Source organism: Trichomonas vaginalis, chromosome I (assembly GCF_026262505.1).
Source record: "Trichomonas vaginalis G3 chromosome I, whole genome shotgun sequence".
Lineage (NCBI taxonomy): Eukaryota > Parabasalia > Trichomonadida > Trichomonadidae > Trichomonas > Trichomonas vaginalis.
This window is the reverse complement of record NC_067203.1, coordinates 444,547-464,116: the sequence shown is the minus strand read 5'-3', so window position 1 is coordinate 464,116 and position 19,570 is coordinate 444,547. Positions and strand designations below refer to the sequence as shown.

Genomic DNA, 19,570 nt, shown 5'->3' with positions numbered 1-19,570 from the left:
TCAAACCTTCATCCGGTGTCCATGTCCAATATGTAGTCCTAGTAAACCAAACCTGAGGAGGATTTGTCACCTTTGAACAGTAAGTGTCATTTTCACCCTGAATGATTGGATAAGCTTTCACTTGTACTGTAACTTGTGAGTTGAAAGTTTCTAATCCATCAAAGAATATACCCGCTCCATCACGTTGAACTGGAATAGTGCATAAGAATGAAGTTTGGTCTTTCCATGTTCTAGCTAATGGCGTGCCATTATCATCATTCAGTGGTCTAGTTAATGAGTCCTCGTATTCTTCCGTGCATTCATTCACTCCATCTAAATCAGAAGCTTGAAGCATACGTGTAAAGAATATGTCACCCACTGTGGTCATCGCTTGATCGGGGAAGTTTCTGGAATCTATAGTGACCTGAAGACCTCGAAGCATTGGATTTTCTAAAACTGTTCTTTGCATTGCATTCTTCGGAAATGTTAACACAACATCTGTAACATTATGAAGAGCGTATGAGAAATCTGAGCTAATACCTTCAGGAGTGATGCAACCTCCATTTAGTGAACGAACGTCAATATGTTGAGCTGGAATCATGAATGGATCTTCCTTACTGAATAAACGTGGTATTGCTTTAACTGATTCTTCAATTAAACCGTATCCTGGTGTAATGCATTTATCCTCTAAAACTTCCATCTTTGTGCATGAAATAATAACGTCATCAACTGTTGCGTCAGCAGATGTAGCGGCTAAGCTTGTAATTAATTTGGCAGGAAGTCCGATTTGTTGGAATTTGCGATCATATTTATAAACATGATTCATAATCTTTTCATAATTTTCATCAGTTATCTTTTCATAAACGTAATTTTGTAAATCAGCAACTCTTAACGGGTCAACCTGACAAAATACTAAAGTATCCCTGAAAACATAATATTTAAGAATGATATCACCAAATGATTTAGGATAATCATCGAACGCCTGAAATGCTAACAAATCATTTACCGGAATAATCATATCAAAAGTGACATCAACTTCTTCATTTGCTTCTTGAAAACTTCTGAAGGGTCAATATATTTACCACATACTGAGTTATCATATTTTTGAACATTATTATATAACGAATGAACAAACTTTTTAACTTTCCTTTCTGATTTTGGTTTATATGTTGCAAATGCGAAAGATTCACGGGCGCAATCCATCTGAAGATAACCGGCATCACCTCTTTCGGTTTCTACTTCTAATTGTTTAAAGCTTTGATTTGATGATTTGTAACCAACGAATAAACGCATGCATTTAAAAGCGGCATCACATGTGAAAGCTTTATTTGAAACTAGAGTTGCTTTAACTTTGCGTTTAATATATGTGTCACCTAATTGGTTCACATCATGAGCCGGATTTGTAATTCTTAAATGAGTTTGTTTATCATCAAAATATGGAGCATCAGAGTCATAGCATGAACTTTCAAGTTCTCTATAATATCTTCTACCGTCATTCTTTGCGAATATTTCATTTATCTTTTCGAATGAATGAAACACATTTCCATTAATCGGTTTAGTGTTTGGCACCAAATAGTTAGTCGTCATTTATTAATAAATAAAAAATCAAAATTAAAAGATGAAAATGAATTTTTAATTTTAATGAAATAATCAACTATGGCTGCAGGTATATTTAAGAAACTGTGGGATAAAGTAAAAAGAGGAGCGAGTAAAGTTTGGGAAACATTGAAGAAGGGCAAATTGGATATTTAAGAATAAAGAAGCAATTAGTGACGTTGCTGAATCAATAACACCAAAAGCTGCCCCAATAAGAGAAGTTTTAAATAAAGGAGAAAAAGTTTATCAAAGACTACAACCGATACTAAGATAAAAATAATTTTATTTTATTTTTCCACTATCTACCTCCTATTTTATTAAGTATTCCTTCAGCAATTCCACCAACTGCGTTACCTGCTTGTGCTCCCATCGCCGGATTACCTGCTTTAGTACCTAATACTCCACCTATGATAGTTCCTGCCGTTTTCGCTACTGGTGCCAAAAAGTTTGCAACGGGTTTAATAATCTTTTTATAACCCAACCCGCAGCTTTCTTAATTCCATCCCATAATTTTTTAAAGAATCCTGCCGCCATTTCTGATTTAATATTAATTAAAAATATATTTTCATCACTTATATTCTAATTTTTATTTAATGATAAATGAAACCTATTTTAAAAATAAATGAAACAGAGGAAGAAATAAATGAAAGTGAAAATGTTCAACAAAAAATAAATGTTGTTAAACCAATTACTGAAATAAAAATTTTTTCATCTGTTGAAGAATTTAATGACTATTATGCTAATAATAAAAAATTATTTGAAGAATTGACAACGTGTAAATTGAATAAAATGTTTAAAGTTGATGGATTCAAAATTTCAAAAATAAAAGGAGTGGTTAGTTTGAAATCTATTCCTCAATCAAGAATCACCTCATTAATGAAAATAGATGATTTAACAAAAAGAATAGAAGAGATTGAAGAAAGAATGAATCAAATAATTGATTTCATAAATTCAAATAATCATTAGTTTCTTAAAGTTCTATGTTGATTCTGAGACATGAATTTTTAAAGTTTATTTTTTTTATTTCATTATGGTAGTGAATCTTTCATTCATGAAAATAATTATTTCTAATTTCTTTTACTCGTTTATGAGGTCTTTGATTATGACTCCATTGATTCCATGAAATTAAATATTCTTTATCATTATATTTATACCTCATTAGCTTATTTTGGCTTTCATATTCATTTAATAATTCACAATCTTCATTTTTAAATTGATGTTTAAGATATTCAGGATTTAAACAATGTTTAATTAATCGCGGAATATCTGACATCATCTATATATAGCTTCTTTTATAAAAGATAAAAAAATAAATATATTTTAAAATTAATGTTAATTTTTTAATGATTTATAAATAAATATATTTTTGATTTCATTATGTATGGGCTGAGTGTAAATGTCTTACAATTTTGAAAATTTTTTAAATCTTGATTTATTCAAAAACGTAAGAATCAAAACCGTCAGAATCATACATTTTTTACTTCATATGTTAAAAAAAAATGATACAAAATCGCTCGATATTGTATGAATTCTTACGTTTACAAAAAAAGTCACACAACCCTTCCACATATACTACTACTACAAAAAAAAAAAAAAAAAAAAAGGAAGTGGGGCTTCCAGGCACTTCGTGCCCTCTAGCCCTGAGGATGAATGAGTATAATGAAGTTTTTTTTTTCTTGGGGGATGGCTTCCAGGCACTTCGTGCCTTCTAGCCCCCGAAGATGTTTAGTATAAATGAAGTTTTTATTCGGAAAATTGTTAGTCTTCTTGTCGAAAACATTATATAATGTTTCACTTTTCACAAATTATATATGTTTTCATGTTTTGTCACTTTTCTGTCACTTTTCAGGAAAAAACATTTTTATTATATATATAAAATGAATTTTACAAAACCACCGTTACCGTTCTTTGGAAATAAGAGTAAATGTAAAGATATTATATTGAGAGAACTTAAGAAACTACCGAATGGTCTAACATTTGTAGATTTGTTCGGTGGAAGTTTCTATATCCATTTGTGCCATACAATATTCCCAGACTCAAAGATTATATGCAATGACTTCGACAACTATATGGACCGTCTCAAACATATACCAGACACAAACAATATATTGAAGAGTTAAAAGAAAAGATACCTATAGGTAAGATGGAACGTATACCATTAGATAAACAAAAAATTTGTGAGAGAGGTTTTGAAAAAAGCAGAATATATAGACTGGGATAGTATATCTGCTAGACTATTATATAGTGGTTCTATAAGAGTTCATGACATTGAAACACTTATGTCAAAAGTTTTATATCTTAACTATACAAATGTTTTCAAAGAGGACATAGAAAAATATATTGAGGGTATAGAGTTTGTGAGATGTCATTGGACAGATTTGTATGAAAATATAAAGACAAGGAAAATGTTTTCTTTATAGTGGACCCGCCGTTCTATAACACATGGGATTTTTCAATACCAAGTAGACTGGACTTTGAGAGACTCTTTAGAAACTTTAGACGTTATACATAACCATCCATGCTTTTACTTTACATCCGATAAAAGTGGTTTGGAACCGTTATGAGATGGTTAGAGGACATACATGACTATGAGTTTAGATATGACAAGATAGAATATGAGAGAGGTCCTATAAACCGGAGAAAGTGTCATAACAAAGAAATTTTACTAGTAAGTAAATGTGGTTTGAAATAGGACTACTTGTTTTAGGTTTTTTCCATTGTGTCATTTATTTATTTGACGTGGCAGAAAGATATAGAGAATATGAAGATGAACCAATGCCTGCAAATGTTCAGCATATGTACTCGTAAGAGATATTTTTATCTAATATTAAATGGACGCACAGAACTTAGCGAATGCACAGCAACCTGGACAACCAAACCCAGAGAATATTCCAAATGAAGTTAGAATACAAACTGCAATGGCAAACTATGGTCAAGTGCCAACAGATGTACAAATGCAAACTGCCATGTCAAATGACGCTGCGTTAGGTTTGCCACCATGGTATGCAAATATGAGATGGAAAGAGTTTTTAACAAACCCTGAGGTGGGATATAAACAACTTTATGCAGATGACGCGAACACAGAGTTGACCCAGAATATGTTTTCTACAGAGGAGAAACAGAATGTATGAGCTCCAGTTAAAGATGCTATGGAACTCAACAGGAAACGTAAGAGACTAGGCGGACATTAGATTTTTACATATAGTAAAATGGGTTTCTTTGGAAGAATAGGAAACTTCTTTCGAAATGTTGGAAGAGGTATATGGAATGGAATAAAATCTGTCGGAAGAGGAATTTGGAACGGAGTCAAAAATATTGGTAAAAGAGTAGGTCAGTTCGTTGGTATTATACCTAAAGACCCTGAAACCAGAAGAACAAGCTCCTGTTATACAACAGCCTGAACCTGCAACCACAGTCTAGTTGGCAACAAATCCAACACCTCAACCGTATTAAAAAATTATATTTTTCCGTTCGATAGTAGTTGTATATGAAACTAAGTTCTAAGTAAAACGCATGGTATAATGGAATTATTCTTTTTCTTCCATCTGTAAGTAAACCATACTTGAAAGTCTGAAATACTTCCACTTGGTGGTTCGTATAACTTTGTAGGTTTTTCGTAAAAGTCATTTGCCAAGCATAAGAAAGAGTTTTGGCGCCAGAAAATGAAGCATGAACAATAATAGCAGCTGGGTCGAAAACATCTTTAAATAAATATGGTTCATCTCTTGCATATCGACTGTAAATATTTGCTAAAGGAAGTTCGACTTTCTGATTTAACATTCTTTGCAAATAATACCATGACATTGCAGTGAATTCTGTATATATTTGTTGTCTTTTCTTTGGATTGTCTTCGTAGATTTGAAATGACACTTGTGAATTTTGTTTGTCATATACAATTCTCACATAAAGTGTGCTCTCGGTATTTGCATATTCATCAGCATATTTTGCATAACATGAAATTTATTTTATCTTCTATATTTTTTAACGCAGTCTGTAGAGAAGATGAAAGGTCAACTTGTATTAGCTCAATTTCTTCCCACATATTTTCGTTTCCCTTCAGATATATAATCTATATGAAACCTTACAATAAATGGAAAACTTTTATCTTCTACAGACACAAACTTCATTCTACGAAAGCCAATAGCTTTTGTGACAGATGGGTCTCTTAGCCATCTTAATGGGTAGTCAAAACGATAGCCTTCATGCTTTACGGTCTCTGTCTCAAACTTTTGACCGACATTAGTAAAAAGTTCATCTAATGGTTTAGTTGTAGCAACTCTTGAATTTTCTTTTTCTATTGAAAGCATATTTTATCTAGAATAAAAAAATGTCGAAAGAAACAGCGTCTATGAGAGAAACAATACAAACAACCGACAACTCATTGTACAAGCTCTAAATAAGAACACACAAACTTTTCAAACTATTCTAAGATATCTGAGTCATTGAAAGAAGAAAACTTAAAACTGACGATAAACCCAATGACAGATGAGTTTCTGTTTCAAGACAGTAAGAACCATACTGTCTGTGTAAATCCAACAAAAGGAACTTTAAACGAGAAACCTATAGATGAACTTCTTTTTGAAAGCAGATATTGACAACAAAGCTGACAAAGAGTATGTAGATGCAACAAGAGACTATATTCTCGCATGGACAGATAGAACATACCCACAAAAACATCATACACATAACATCTATGACGTAGATGAACTACCAGCAATGTTAGATGACAAAGCTGACAAAACATATGTTACAATAAAATGTCAAGTGAAGTGACAAGAGCTGACAAAGAATATTCTAAAAAGACTCATACACATACCATATCTGATATTACAACTTACAAGAAACCTTAAACAAAAAAGTGACGTTGGACATACACACGATTTCTTCGCAAACTGTTGGTATAGAAAATATTGAAGGAACGGTTGAAGGAGCTGGTGGGGATGTATTAGATTGGAAACCTCCTAACTTTCCACAAGGTTTAACATCGGAAGAAGACATAACAACGATGAGATACATTAGATGTAGAAATGTCTATGTCATGGAGGATGAAAACAAAGTTAAATTCACTGCTCAAGATTTATATGATAAAAAAGCTGACAAAACAGAGCTTCAAACGTTAAAGACAGAAATACTTCAAACACTATATCCTATAGGTTCTATTTACACGTCAATGAACTCTACCAAACCAGAAGTAGTACTTGGTTTTGGAACTTGGACTCAAATAGTCGACAGGTTTTTGTATTGTGCAAACTCTTCAAAGGAAACAGGTGGGAGTAAAACGATTTCAGGTGAAAACTTACCTGCGCACAGTCACTACGTAGATTTAAGTACATCTCAAGCAGGTTGGCATAAGCATAGATTTTGGGATTGGTCAGCAATGAAAAAAGGTAAAGGATATGATGTTAAAGACAACGTTCAGTTTGCTATAAATTGTTTCTGGGGTAACACTCAGGGAGATGGAAACCATACACATCGCGTTTCAGGATATACGCAAACAACGGGACAAAGTAAAGACTACATGCCACCTTACATGACAGTTTACGCATGGTATAGAAATGCTTAGTCGTCATTTTCAACTTCTTTAGCATATTCGTCAGGAGTTGTCTTATATTTGTTAGGAACTGTCTTTGAAAGTATACCACCTTGAACTTTGACAAGTTTGAAACGAGGTCTGACAATAGTAGTTTTATCTTCTGCTTGCAGTCTGTACATTTTGCCATGTTTGCCTAAAACTTCATAATATTCTCTTGTATACTTTCTTCTATTTTTACGAACACGAATGCGAGTACCTGTCGAGTTCCCATTGTTGTCATAGTCAATAGTATTTTCATATGGGTCGCGTTTAGGTATTTCTATTTTTACTTTGTCACCTTTCTGAAGTTTGAAGCCCGGCATTCTTTCTTGTTTGTCTCTTTTGACTAAATTATTAAATATATAGTCTTTCTCTAAGTCAGGGTTGTTTTCATTTCTTCGGGGAGTGGTTTCCCAAACCTTTTTGTTTACGGCTATTGTAAATATTTAAAACTTGTCTCATCTTTGCCATGGAGAAGTGTCTATATTTGTCGTCATATGACATTTCATTCGCTTCACCACCTTGTGGTTGGTTTAAGTCTCTTAACATTTTTATACATCCGTCAATGACACCAAGAGCAGAATGGTTTTGGTCGACAATGAAATATTGGTTTACATTTTTGAACGCAGATAGTTTTTAATATCATCTGATTTGAAAGAACTTTCACAGTCAGATGTCAGTTTTGTTGGATGGTATTTGTCAACGAATATTGTCAAAGCAGTTTTTACATCTAAAATATTTTTGGACCATAATGGTATGGCTTCACAGTATCTTGTGTTTTGACCGACAAATATTAGCCAGTATGGTGGTCCATCTTCTCTATACCTCGGAATGTTTTCCAAGATATCCATAAACCAAGCATTTGGTGTTGAACTAAAGATTTTTATCATGAGTGCTTTCTTTGTCGCTTTAGAAACATAGGGGTCCTTGTTTGGATTCGTCATTTTTATCCTATAAGAAATGGGTTTATTTGGCGCATTAGCAGGAGTTGCATCCAGATTTTTGCCCGCAGTTGGAACAATAGCCAGAGGTGTATTTGGAGTTGGAAGGAAGATTTTGAGTACATTAGGTATACTTAAAGAGAAAGCACAACCTATTATACAAACCGTACAGAAAGGTTGGGATGTAGCACGAGATGCAGCAAATCTTATTCCAAATCCTGAAACAAGAGGAAAAGTTCAAGGATGGATGGACAATGTTTCCAGACAAGCAGGAAACTATTATAACAAAGCAAATGACTACTATAACCAAGCAGGGCACTACATGGACCAAGGTGAAAGATTCTTTAACAGAGGATATAACCATGCACAACAGTGGGTAAACAATAACCAACCTCAACCGCCTCAAACGTGGGGAATGTAAAGTTTTTTACTGAGATGAAATGAACAATACAGCATTGAGACAAATGGGTTCAAGATGGATTTGTCGACTTCCAGCAGTTACACAACGTGTTTGTCAAGTTCTTCCTATACCTCAGGAAGTTTTAGACCGACTTAAAACAAACAACAACCAGTTGAAAACAAACCAAACTAAAATTTTTTACTGAGATGAAATGACCGAAGAAGTTGAAACGGTAGATTTGACACCACAAACAAAAAGTTCAGAACCATTGTCAAAACCTGTCAAAGAACTTACAGATGAAGAGAAAAATTCAATAATAGAAAGTGCCAGGTCTGGAAATACAAACCCTAACTATAAAGTCACTTTTCATAGAAATGGAACGGCAAGTATCTCAAAAAAGAAACAGACTCTCACAAATAAAATATTGAAGTCTGAAGGAGCTTTCGAGACAACAGATGGAAAAGTTTACTTCACTGACCAACAGTTCATTATAGAACATCTCATTGACTTAGAGTCGAAATATTCTAAACTTTACAACAAACACAAAAAGTTGAAAGGAAAACAAAAACAGATGGCATATGATATTTATGAAGATGTTGACGACACAACTGTTCAAGCAAGTGAGGTAAAGTCAAATGAACCGAAAAGTGACGAAAAACCAATAGAAGAAGGGGAGCCAAAAACTGAAGATAAACCAAAACCAAAGTTTAGTTTCCAAACTAAACCAAGTCAACCTTCATTAGCTGGTATGGGTTGGCGTCAAAGACTTATGGCAGCCGGTGGTTATGTAAAGTAAAGAAAAAAAATATTTTTTTATTTTTATAAAAATGCCCCCATATAGAATGGATAGAAAATCTGCTAGAATAAAAGCAGAGTTACAAAGATATGGTTGGAGAGTTTCGAAGAATTTTAAATATAGGAAGGGAAGACCCATAAAAGTCTATGACAAACTGGCTGGTCTTCGCTACGAAATGGATTTGGAAACAGCACGTGCAAATTATCCAAACAGACTAGAGAGGTTAGAAGAAGAACGTCTTATGGACATGCCTTTCGATGTTAGTGAACCTCAAGTTGACGGACACGACGGCTTTGCCAGATTCTACTGGAAACATGACGAACAATTGCATCCTTTGAGAAGGAAAAAAGGTAGTGCAGAGGATGGTCATGCTCCCATGGAAAGAACAAGATATGCATATGAAAAGTATCGTGAAGTTAGAAGTCAAATTACATCTGGTCGAACCTTTACAGTAAACTTTGACGAAGGAAAGAACAAAGAAGGCTTCATGGGTGTACTTGCTGCCATACAAGACGGAAATAAGAAAGGATACAATCTCAGACTAACCGTAACAGATTTAGATGGTCATATATACTATGCACATGGCAATGTCACAACAGCTGCACAACTTCTTGACGCTTTCAAGACTACAAAGAGAGAACAAATGTTTGACTCCGACTCAGACATTTTGAATGCAATTGAAGGAATTGCAAGTGTCAAGTTCGAATGGTACCAACCTAACCCTCAAGCAGTCAGACAACATGCTGGATACTTCCCGTTCATAAATAAGTCTGACATTGACTTGACAAGGTATGGAATTTACAATTCAATTGAAACAATTGTCAATGAACCTTGTATTCTTTACATGTCTCAGGAACTCTGGTCTTGTTACAGATGAGAAGATGAAGTATCTTGAGTCATGTGTGAAAACAAGGTACATTCTTAGAAGTCAATTGACAAAAATTGCACCGTTGGCAAATGTGAATATCCGAGTCAACATTCCGACTGAGAAAGGTTCTTCACATGACGACTATGTTGTTGACTTCAAATTGCCATGGTTGAAGATTGCAATTGTCCACAACCACTTCATGTTGAACGAAAGTCTTACAAACCCATTGTTCGGAAAAGGCAAGTGCAACATTGTCAGAGCTGTAAACATTCTTTTCGAGAAAGGTTTGTTGGAACCAATTCCAGATGACAAGCTGACAGAAACTTTTGTACCAAAAGACGAAACAAACTTTTCATTGTTAGCAAGACCAAAAGTTGTTCCAGACAAAGTTATAGCACAAAAGAAGTACACAGTTCCAAAAGGAGTTGGATTGTTCGGATACCAACCTGAACCAGAAGAACTTCCAATGAGGTTGCAAGAACTTCAAGATGCTATAAACAAACTTCCATTGAGGCATCCAATTGACATCAAATTGTATTGGAGAGCTTCTGAGTTAGGTCAGAAGGTTTTATATGAAACAGGTTGCTTCGACGATGTTTATGAGATAACAGGCGAGGTTTCTCAGAAGATAAGAGACTCACTTGAATTTCCACAAACTGGACCGATTGGATGCGATAAGTTCGACTCATATGAAAAAATATACTATGTCGACCTTAACGCTGCGTACATGAGGTTTGTCCAATATATTCCGACTGGAATTCCAAACGAAGATGGTGAGTTCCCGGGAAGGAAACTATACAGTTGGAAAAGTCATACAACAACTGTATGATATTAGGAAAGCTTCAAACCCCAAACTTGCAATGACACTCAAATTGCTTATGAATTCGACATGGGGATATTCCATTAAGAAACCTCAAGAGATGAAGAGTAAACATTATGAAGGTCGACAACTTTGTTGAAAGGTTTTCTCCTTTTGTTTTGAAGTACGAATTCACTCAAGGTCAAAATGGCTTAGTAACCACATTAAAACCTATTGTCGAACATTGGTCTTACCCTCAGTTCGCAAAGGCAGTACTTGACAACTACAACAAATTCTTCTCCGAAGTCAAATCCAAAGTGAAGGTTTACTATGAGAACATTGACGCACTCATGACGAACGAAGAAGGATACAACAAACTCATTGAAATGGGAATGGTCGGTGAAAAGATGGGTCAATTCAAATTGGACAAAATTTTCACCGAAGTTCATGTAATATCGAAAAGGAAATATTGGGGTGTTAAAGAAGATGGTGAAATAGTTAAACATTGCATGAAGTAAAACATTGCATGAAACAAAATATTTTTAAAAAACATTTTTTTATTTTATTTGAAATGTACGCTGAGTTTGTTGGAGAAGACCGTTGGGAAACTTGTTTGTTAGATGAGAAATATGAAATTCACTGTTGTGAGTCATTTGAAGTCAGAAACAAAAAGACAAAAAGAGTTTTAAGCGAATGGGAGCAAAATAACGGATATGCTAGGATGAGGGTTGGTGGGAAACACTATCTTAAACATGTTGTCATTGCAACTCATTTTATACCGAACCCTAACAATCTACCTTTTGTAGACCATATAAACCATATAAGAAATGACAATAGACTTGAAAACTTACGCTGGGTCACTTGTTCTGAAAACAATAAGAACAAAAGCAATTTTCGAGATATAGTATTCGAATTTGTCGACGAACTAGAAGATGAAGCAATTGAAATTACAGACTATGGTAAGCATACGTTTGAGTTTTACTACTATAGCGAAGAACAGGACTCTTTCTACTTTTATACCGGCGTAAACTATAGGAAATTACAAGTATGTTTTACTAAGGAAGGCTGTGCTTATGTAAACGCTAGAGATACAGATGGAAAATACATTAGACTATATCTTAACAAATTCAAGAAGCTATATGGCATACCATTTTAAAACAGTATATTTTTACATATATAAAATGCTTCAGGTTGAAAAACAAAGAACAAAAGTAGCAGATACAAAACCGTTAGACTATATCTTTACAAATGCCGGTAGAAATATTTCAGATGAAGAAATTTTATCTCGAATTGTCTTTCATATACAACTACGGAAAAGTGCTGAAAAAGTATTGAAAAATATATTTTAGGTGAAGTGGTGAGATCTCACCTGTTTTCTCACCTGTTTTTTCACCCTCTTGAATTTTCATGAATTTCCTTAAGATAGAAAAAAAGTGAGTTAAAATGAGATGTTTACTGAACTGGTTGGATGTCGCCTTCTAAGGTTATGTAGAACGGCTGACCCGAGAAGTGGAACAGTGCTCTGAGAATTTGGTTCATTCTTGGGAAAGGGTTCTCTCTGTTTGGAAGTTGTATCCTCATCTAATGGCTCGATGTTGTCCATTGTACTTTTTCAGAAAATACTTGCACTGCTTCAGAACAATACTTGCACTGCTTCAGAACAAGACTTGTACTTTTTCAGAACAAGACTTGTACTTTTTCAGAACAAGACTTGTACTTTTTCAGAACAAGACTTGTACTTTTTCAGAACAAGACTTGTACTTTTTCAGAACAAATTTCCCGTAAAAGCTCTCAATTTGTGAGAAAAATTTTCTGTTTCAGAACAATATTTGTACTTTTTCAGAACAATACTTGTACTTTTTCAGAACAATACTTGCACTGCTTCAGAACAATACTTGTACTTTTTCAGAACAATACTTGCACTGCTTCAGAACAATATTTGTACTGTTTCAAGACAATATTTGTACTGTTTCAAGACAATGTCCGACGGTTAAGCCACAAACGAATGTCCGACGGTTAAGCCACAAACGAATGTCCGACGTCCCACCAAAAAATATTTTTTATTTTTATTGTAAGAACTGAAATGACAGTCGAAGCAAAAACGTTCACGAACAAATCTAATGGCGAAACATTCACAAAAGGCACTTACAACGGTATTGAAGTCTTACGTAGACAAGGATGGTTATATAAATGCAACAAAGATATGTCAGCAGTTTGGGAAAGACTTTAGAAGGTTGTTGGAAAATAAGTCCTGGGAAGAGTATTATACGGCATTTTGTGAAGAATATACCAACCCGCGGAAAACGGCGGGTTGCTTTTTATACAAAATTCATGCAGGAATTCCGGATGAAATCAAACAGGTTAGAGGAATGTATGTAGACCCAAGACTCGTAAACTATATAGCAATGTGGGCTTCTCCAAAATATTGTATAGCAGTTGGAAAAATTCTGGACTCCATAGACAAGAAAGTTCATGAGAAATTAGATGAAGAAGAACTTGAAGATACAGTAGAGAATGCAAAACCTTTGTTCGAACAAGAAGTTAGAAAAATGCATGAAAAACAAATAGAACATGAACGTGAGATATGTTCTGGTTATAGAGATTCTCCATACGAACTAGACCAATGGGAACAAGAAGATTTAAAGAGAGAATTTAGAGAATATGAACTCGCTAAAATTTCATTAGAAGCTGCAGAAAAGAAGTTAAAAGTTTGGGGTCGTTTTGTACAAAAATATTGTGAGTAAATGAACCATTTATTTTTATTGAATTCAGCAAAAATATAATTTAGGGTAGAAGGTTAGATCTAACCTCTTTTCTAACCTCTTTTCTACCCTCTTGAATTTTCATGAATTTTATACAGAAAATGCTTGTTTTGAGGTCGAGCCACTTTTGGCTCCACCGTATTCTTTCAACCAAAACTCATGAATTTTACACCAAAAATAATGTTTAGGGTAGAAGGTTAGATCTAACCTGTTTTCTAACCTCTTTTCTACCCTCTTGAATTTGTCATGAGTTTTCCCGAAATAAAAAATAAAGTTGGTTTTTTTAAAAAAATATTTTTTTATTTTTATTGTAAGAACATGTTAGCAACAACAGCACCAAACTCTTTAGTCATGAATCCTACGTCAATGTTAGTAGAGATGAAAAGCTTCATTCCTTCTTCATATACTTTCGAAACAGAAATCCAGAAGATAAAGCAAGAACTTTTAACAAATAATTTAGACTGTAGTGCGAAAGATGAAACAAATGAACAGTATCTTTATGAAATGCAGGACATTATTGACCATTACCAAATTGCCTGAAATTCAGCAACAAAAACTCACTATTCTGAATTCGACGAATTGAAGTGAAACCAACTGACTCAGTAGAAATAAAGAAGTTCATTCGAAAGGTAAACTATGAGTTTCTAGGATTTCATTGCAACCATAAGGTTATGGACAAAGATTGCGACATGGTATATAAGAATGTTTCTGACATATATAAATCTGAAGAATTTAAGACCTACGACAACTTTGTTTCGTTAGTTGCTGAATGTGTATGGCAGATAAGAGATAAAGATAGAAGAGGCAAAGTATGGAACGAACAAATAAGACCCGCTATGTTTGAGATGAAGAGAGCAATTGACGCCTTAGTTGTTTTAGCAGGTAAGATTTCAGAATATAACGCAAAAATGAACCCGCAATGTTCAAAATGTAAAGCGGCAATTAGGAAATATAACTACTCCGTCAAAGAGATAGAACGTATGAGAAACGACTATGCAGACTTAAAGAAAGAAGCAGAGAAACCAGCAGAAGATAAAATGGACATGTTAGAATTTGAACAAAAACTATCCAACAGCAGAAGATTTCCTTCTATCTGACGTCAAGAAGAAATATAAAGAAACCTTCGGTATCGTTAAAACATTCGATGTACTAAAAGAAGAAATTGAAGCTACGAAACTGTTTAGAGTCTCACGAATTCATAACGTTTACCATGTAAAACGCTTATAAAATAACTGGGGTAGAAAAGAGGGTAGAAAACAGGTTAGATCTAACCTTCTACCCTAAACATTATTTTTGCTGAATTCCGTATGAAAATTCATGAGTAAAATAATTTTTAGGGCTTGTGTCAAACCATTGAGTTTTCACAAAATTTAAAAAATAACGTTTACCATGTAAAACGCTTATAAAATAACTGGGGTAGAAAAGAGGGTAGAAAGGAGGTTAGATCTAACCTTCTACCCTAAAATATATTTTTGTCTGATTTACGCTCATTACGATGAAGAAGTCTTGACAAAACATTTACGAAGAAGTCTTGACAAAACATTTACGAAGAAGTCTTGACAAATTCAAGAGGGTAGAAAAGAGGTTAGAAAAGAGTTAGATTAACCTTCTACCCTAAAATTATTTTGCTGAATTCAGCACAAAAATCTGAGTAAAATGGCATATGTTTGCTTACCTCGGAAAAACCGAGAGAAGAGATTCCGTACGAAAACAGTGAAATTTCTCTAGACCGACTTCCTTCGGTCTTGCATAAAACTCTATGAAAATCATGAAGAACAGCGAGTAGGTAAGAAATCCTGGTCGCCTAAAACTCATGAAATTTCATGAATTTCCTTAAGACAGAAAAAATAAAGTTAGTTTTTTATAAAATATTTTTTTTATTTTGTATGTAAGAACAGAAATGTTAAACATTGAGTTTGAAACAGTTAGAAAGATAGACAATAACACCAAAGTGGTTCGAATTGGTGATTTAAACGTAAGATACTCAAAGAAATACAAAAAATATTCTTTGTCAGACATTCTAAACACCATCTGGAAAGAGAGCAAAGGACTGGGTTAGAAATGCTTCAACTCAGAAAATTTTGACAAGAAATCCTGAGCTTTTGATATCGGTAAGATTCTATGGAACTACAGCATATCTCATTGACAAAAGTCTTATACCAATAGTTTTGTTATGGTTAGACCCAGTTGTTGGATATAACTTCATAACTTATGGTTCATTCGATACGGAACGTTGCAGTGAAGGCTTACTTTACATCGTTCAGAACCGAAGGACTTCAATACAAAAAGATATAAGATAGGAAGAACATATAATATAACTAAAAGATATGACTCTACAGTCAATAGAGTTAAGGTTGTGTTTGTTAACGATATGAGAGCTGCTGAAACAGAACTACTTGAAAAGTTTGAGAAAATGTATGGTGCTCCCATAAAAGGTAAAGAAACGTTTGAAGTAGATGAGATAGATAAAGCTATAAAATTGTTTGACGAAGTTGCTGAAAAATACATGTAAAGCGTTTATTTTTGGTCTTTTGTGAAAGATAGAAAAAATAAAGTTAGTTTTATTTTTATTTATTTTTTTATCCGGAATATAAAGACAGATATGTCAACAACAGAGAACACAACAACTGCTATCGTTCATGAAGCTATAAATGAAGAATACGAGTGGGTTCAGTATAACAAACAGTTACGTCTCATTCGTTCGGTCAAAGACGATATGTACCAAATGCAAAGTATTTTGAATGCTCTTCGTTCTACAAAGCAAGCATACCATTGGTTTGAAAACCAACAGACAAAAGAACTTTTAGAAGAATTTCCTCATATGTTTGCGTCCCTCGGAAAACCGAGGAACGAGATTCCGTACGAAAATCGTAAAAATTTGCCAAATGGTTTGAAAGGATATTATGTACATAGACTTCTTGTAAATGCTGTTGCAATGTGGGCTTCACCTCGCTATGCTTGTTATATTTTCATGATGTTAGACGAAATTCATAGACAAGAACGTGAAGAGCTAGAGAACAAGCTTGAAGCAAAAGACAAAAGCATTCAGAAAAGAATACCACGTTCGGTACCAAAAGGTAAGGAAAAGAACTATAAGTATATGATTTATACTGAAGAGATGGAAAATGAAGAAGATAAAGATATGGTTATGTTGCATTTAGTCAGAAGAAACAACAAAAGCTTTTACGACCTTGCTAAGATTTACAAATCTGACAGAAATTGGTTCTATCGCGAAAACTTACCGATTTCAATGACTCCAAATGAAGATGTTAAACAGATAGTTCAAGATACGTTACCTCAAACACACTATGATATGAAAGGTTGTACAATTCTTACCTTCAAAGAAGATTTGCCATTGTTAAAGGAAAAAATAACAGAGTATTTTGACAACTTCAAACAAGTAGAGTAAATGCACTCTTTATTTTTCAAGCTTGACACCAAAGATGGCTCAGGTAGCTCTATAAGGTAGATTGCCTCATCTGTTGGGTCTATGTCGGTCATTGTTTCAAGACAAGTCTTTTACTTTTTCAAGACAAGTCTTTTACTTTTTCAAGACAAGTCTTTTACTTTTTCAAGACAAGTCTTTTACTTTTTCAAGACAAGTCTTTTACTTTTTCAAGACAAGACCCGTTATTTTTCAAGAAATTTTTTGGTGTAAAGTTCTCAAATTTGAGAACAGTGGTCTTGATTTCAGACGATACCCGTACTTTTTCAAGACAAGTCTTTTACTTTTTCAAGACAAGTCTTTTACTTTTTCAAGACAAGTCTTTTACTTTTTCAAGACAAGTCTTTTACTTTTTCAAGACAAGTCTTTTATTGTTTCAAGACAAGTCTTTTACTTTTTCAAGACAAGTCTTTTACTTTTTCAAGACAAGTCTTTTACTTTTTCAAGACAAGTCTTTTATTGTTTCAAGACAATGTCCGACGTACCACCAACCGAGTCCATTCCAAAGCCAGAAGAACCGACAGCCCCAGCACCACAACAGACTAAGACTCAAACACTTACATTTTTACGCTTGACTTTTTACAATTTGAACTTTGTTTGCGTAGATATGAATTCTGAAAGAAGTATGAGGGTCTTGTATGACTTTGTACTTCTCCCATAGTTCATGTCTGTCAAACTTACCTGCCATGGACTCTTTCATAAGTTCCATGAAATCGTCTTCGGACAATCCGGGGAAAAGTATGATATCAGTAAGTATTCTCTTTACATCCTTACTTAAACTCTTGGCTGTCTGTACACAAATGACAACTGAGATGTTAAAGTGCCTGAGCTTCTTAAGAATTCGACACATGTCTTGTTCTCTGTTCTTTAACAAAGGATGAGAAGCAAAGTCATCTAAGATAAGAAGACATCTGTGAGGGTAAGTCTTCCAATCGTAAGATTGCAATTTCTTCGAAATGTATTCTATCTCTTTCTGTTTGTTTCTGAAGTGTTTCTTCTCTAATATTCTCTGCATTTCCTCATTTGGGTCTTTAAACTTCGAATTGACATACTCATTTATAGCATTATACTTCAAAACTCTTCTTTGGTACTTCTTTATCCAATCTAACAACTCAGTATCCTTTATGCATACTAACTTAGACTTCTTTATAATATCTTTGAACGAATTGACGGTTTGGTCAAATTGACCAGAAGTCGAACAAATAACAACTAACTCATAGAATGGGTTCTTCTCATCTAGTTCTTGTTGTTGTGCAGCCATTTTAAGATAAGTGAAAGTCTTACCCGACCCAGGTGGTGCAATTAGACCTGTTATACCATTCTGAGCAAATAAGAACTTGTCATGTATAGGCTTTATCTGAGCATTTTCTAACTTCCTCTTGTTCTTCTTCAAAACATTCTCAAATTTCTTGTCAATGTCAGCAAACTTTTTTTCTAACATATTTTTAGAAAAATTAAAATTTTTATCTTTTAGAAAATGTCTAGTGATTTCGCTATCTATATTCGAGACAAGCTTTTTGACTCTAAAACTTCTGTCGACCATAAAATCTTACATAGTGTAAACAAGAAAGGTGAATTTGTTCTAAAGTTCTGTTTCTGGGAATATGACAAGAACCATAAAACATTAAGCAGAGAAGTCTTTAAGTTTGTCAATGACAGACTTGTTGACAGAGATGACGCCGATTGGAAAGATGAAGTCCAACAAAAGTTCTTAGAATGCAAAGAAGACACATGCGCTGTTCTTGAAGATGAAATAGAAAACAGAATAGATGAGCTATTAAAGGACAAAGAACTTTTACATAAATATGGTTGCGCCAAATTTGACATAACTCCACCAGAGAAGAAGAAGAAGAGAGAAAAGAAAGAAAAGAAAGTAGAAGAAAAGAAAGTAGAAGAAAAGAAAGTAGAAGAAGAGAAGAAAGAACCTGAACCAGTTCCAGAGAAGGGGAGATATGACATGTAAAAATAAAATTTTATTTTTAGAACATTTCTGGGTCAATGTCAATGTTCTCTTCCTCTTTAGGAGCAAACACTGGCTTAGACTCTAAAATCTTTTTACCCAATTTACCTTGAACTTCAACTATCTTAGACTCATAATATTCATAGTCGTCTGCTTTCTTTGGTTCATAAGGTATAACAAGTTTGTATGCTTTACCTTCTTCGAGTTTTGAGAACTTTCTGTCAAAATTTTCTTTGACTGTCAACATACCGTCAATGTATAAGTCTTCAAAAGTTGCACCACTTTTTCTAACAACAGCAAACTTAACTGGTGCAATGTTCCAAATTTTGTCAAATGTAGACTTTTCAAAATTGTAGAAGTAAACATTCAAATAAGCGAATGGAGCTAACTTATCTTTGACTTCTGTCATGTACTTATTTACTGAGATGAATTTCGTCATCTTTTCTATCGGA

At 34.0% G+C, this 19,570-nt stretch overlaps 9 protein-coding genes and 3 pseudogenes across 12 annotated transcripts, besides 2 other annotated features; 9 read left to right on the top strand and 3 right to left on the bottom strand.

Annotated features, from left to right (window-relative positions):
- Positions 1-502: part of a mobile genetic element that runs on past the window's edge.
- Positions 503-19,570: part of a mobile genetic element that runs on past the window's edge.
- TVAGG3_0902010 (uncharacterized protein) lies at positions 994-1,566 on the bottom strand (the record flags this gene model as incomplete). The annotated part of the gene is made up of 1 exon (XM_051251359.1): positions 994-1,566. One exon carries the CDS (start codon positions 1,564-1,566, stop codon positions 994-996), a length of 573 nt encoding a protein of 190 aa, XP_051076933.1.
- On the top strand, positions 1,636-1,849 carry TVAGG3_0902000 (annotated as a pseudogene). Its single transcript has one exon. A coding segment is annotated over exon 1 (214 nt).
- TVAGG3_0901990 (phage tail repeat-like family) lies at positions 6,614-7,051 on the top strand (the record flags this gene model as incomplete). Its single annotated transcript, XM_051251358.1, has 1 exon — positions 6,614-7,051. A coding segment is annotated over one exon (438 nt), but the record flags the coding sequence as incomplete, so codon positions are not given.
- TVAGG3_0901980 (phage tail repeat-like family) lies at positions 8,700-9,284 on the top strand (the record flags this gene model as incomplete). The annotated part of the gene is made up of 1 exon (XM_051251357.1): positions 8,700-9,284. The coding sequence occupies one exon, from the start codon at positions 8,700-8,702 to the stop codon at positions 9,282-9,284; it is 585 nt and encodes a 194-aa protein (XP_051076931.1).
- Positions 9,316-10,981, top strand: TVAGG3_0901970 (annotated as a pseudogene). Its single transcript has one exon. A coding segment is annotated over exon 1 (1,666 nt).
- Positions 11,523-12,107, top strand: TVAGG3_0901960 (HNH endonuclease family; the record flags this gene model as incomplete). The annotated part of the gene is made up of 1 exon (XM_051251356.1): positions 11,523-12,107. The coding sequence occupies one exon, from the start codon at positions 11,523-11,525 to the stop codon at positions 12,105-12,107; it is 585 nt and encodes a 194-aa protein (XP_051076930.1).
- Positions 13,072-14,068, top strand: TVAGG3_0901950 (annotated as a pseudogene). Its single transcript has one exon. A coding segment is annotated over exon 1 (997 nt).
- Positions 14,385-14,810, top strand: TVAGG3_0901940 (organellar and viral DNA polymerase type B; the record flags this gene model as incomplete). Its single annotated transcript, XM_051251355.1, has 1 exon — positions 14,385-14,810. The coding sequence occupies one exon, from the start codon at positions 14,385-14,387 to the stop codon at positions 14,808-14,810; it is 426 nt and encodes a 141-aa protein (XP_051076929.1).
- Positions 16,316-17,122, top strand: TVAGG3_0901930 (KilA, N-terminal/APSES-type HTH, DNA-binding family; the record flags this gene model as incomplete). Its single annotated transcript, XM_051251354.1, has 1 exon — positions 16,316-17,122. One exon carries the CDS (start codon positions 16,316-16,318, stop codon positions 17,120-17,122), a length of 807 nt encoding a protein of 268 aa, XP_051076928.1.
- TVAGG3_0901920 (protein of unknown function, DUF4106 family) lies at positions 17,724-18,419 on the bottom strand (the record flags this gene model as incomplete). The annotated part of the gene is made up of 1 exon (XM_051251353.1): positions 17,724-18,419. The coding sequence occupies one exon, from the start codon at positions 18,417-18,419 to the stop codon at positions 17,724-17,726; it is 696 nt and encodes a 231-aa protein (XP_051076927.1).
- On the top strand, positions 18,636-19,121 carry TVAGG3_0901910 (uncharacterized protein; the record flags this gene model as incomplete). Its single annotated transcript, XM_051251352.1, has 1 exon — positions 18,636-19,121. One exon carries the CDS (start codon positions 18,636-18,638, stop codon positions 19,119-19,121), a length of 486 nt encoding a protein of 161 aa, XP_051076926.1.
- On the bottom strand, positions 19,138-19,557 carry TVAGG3_0901900 (protein of unknown function, DUF4108 family; the record flags this gene model as incomplete). Its single annotated transcript, XM_051251351.1, has 1 exon — positions 19,138-19,557. One exon carries the CDS (start codon positions 19,555-19,557, stop codon positions 19,138-19,140), a length of 420 nt encoding a protein of 139 aa, XP_051076925.1.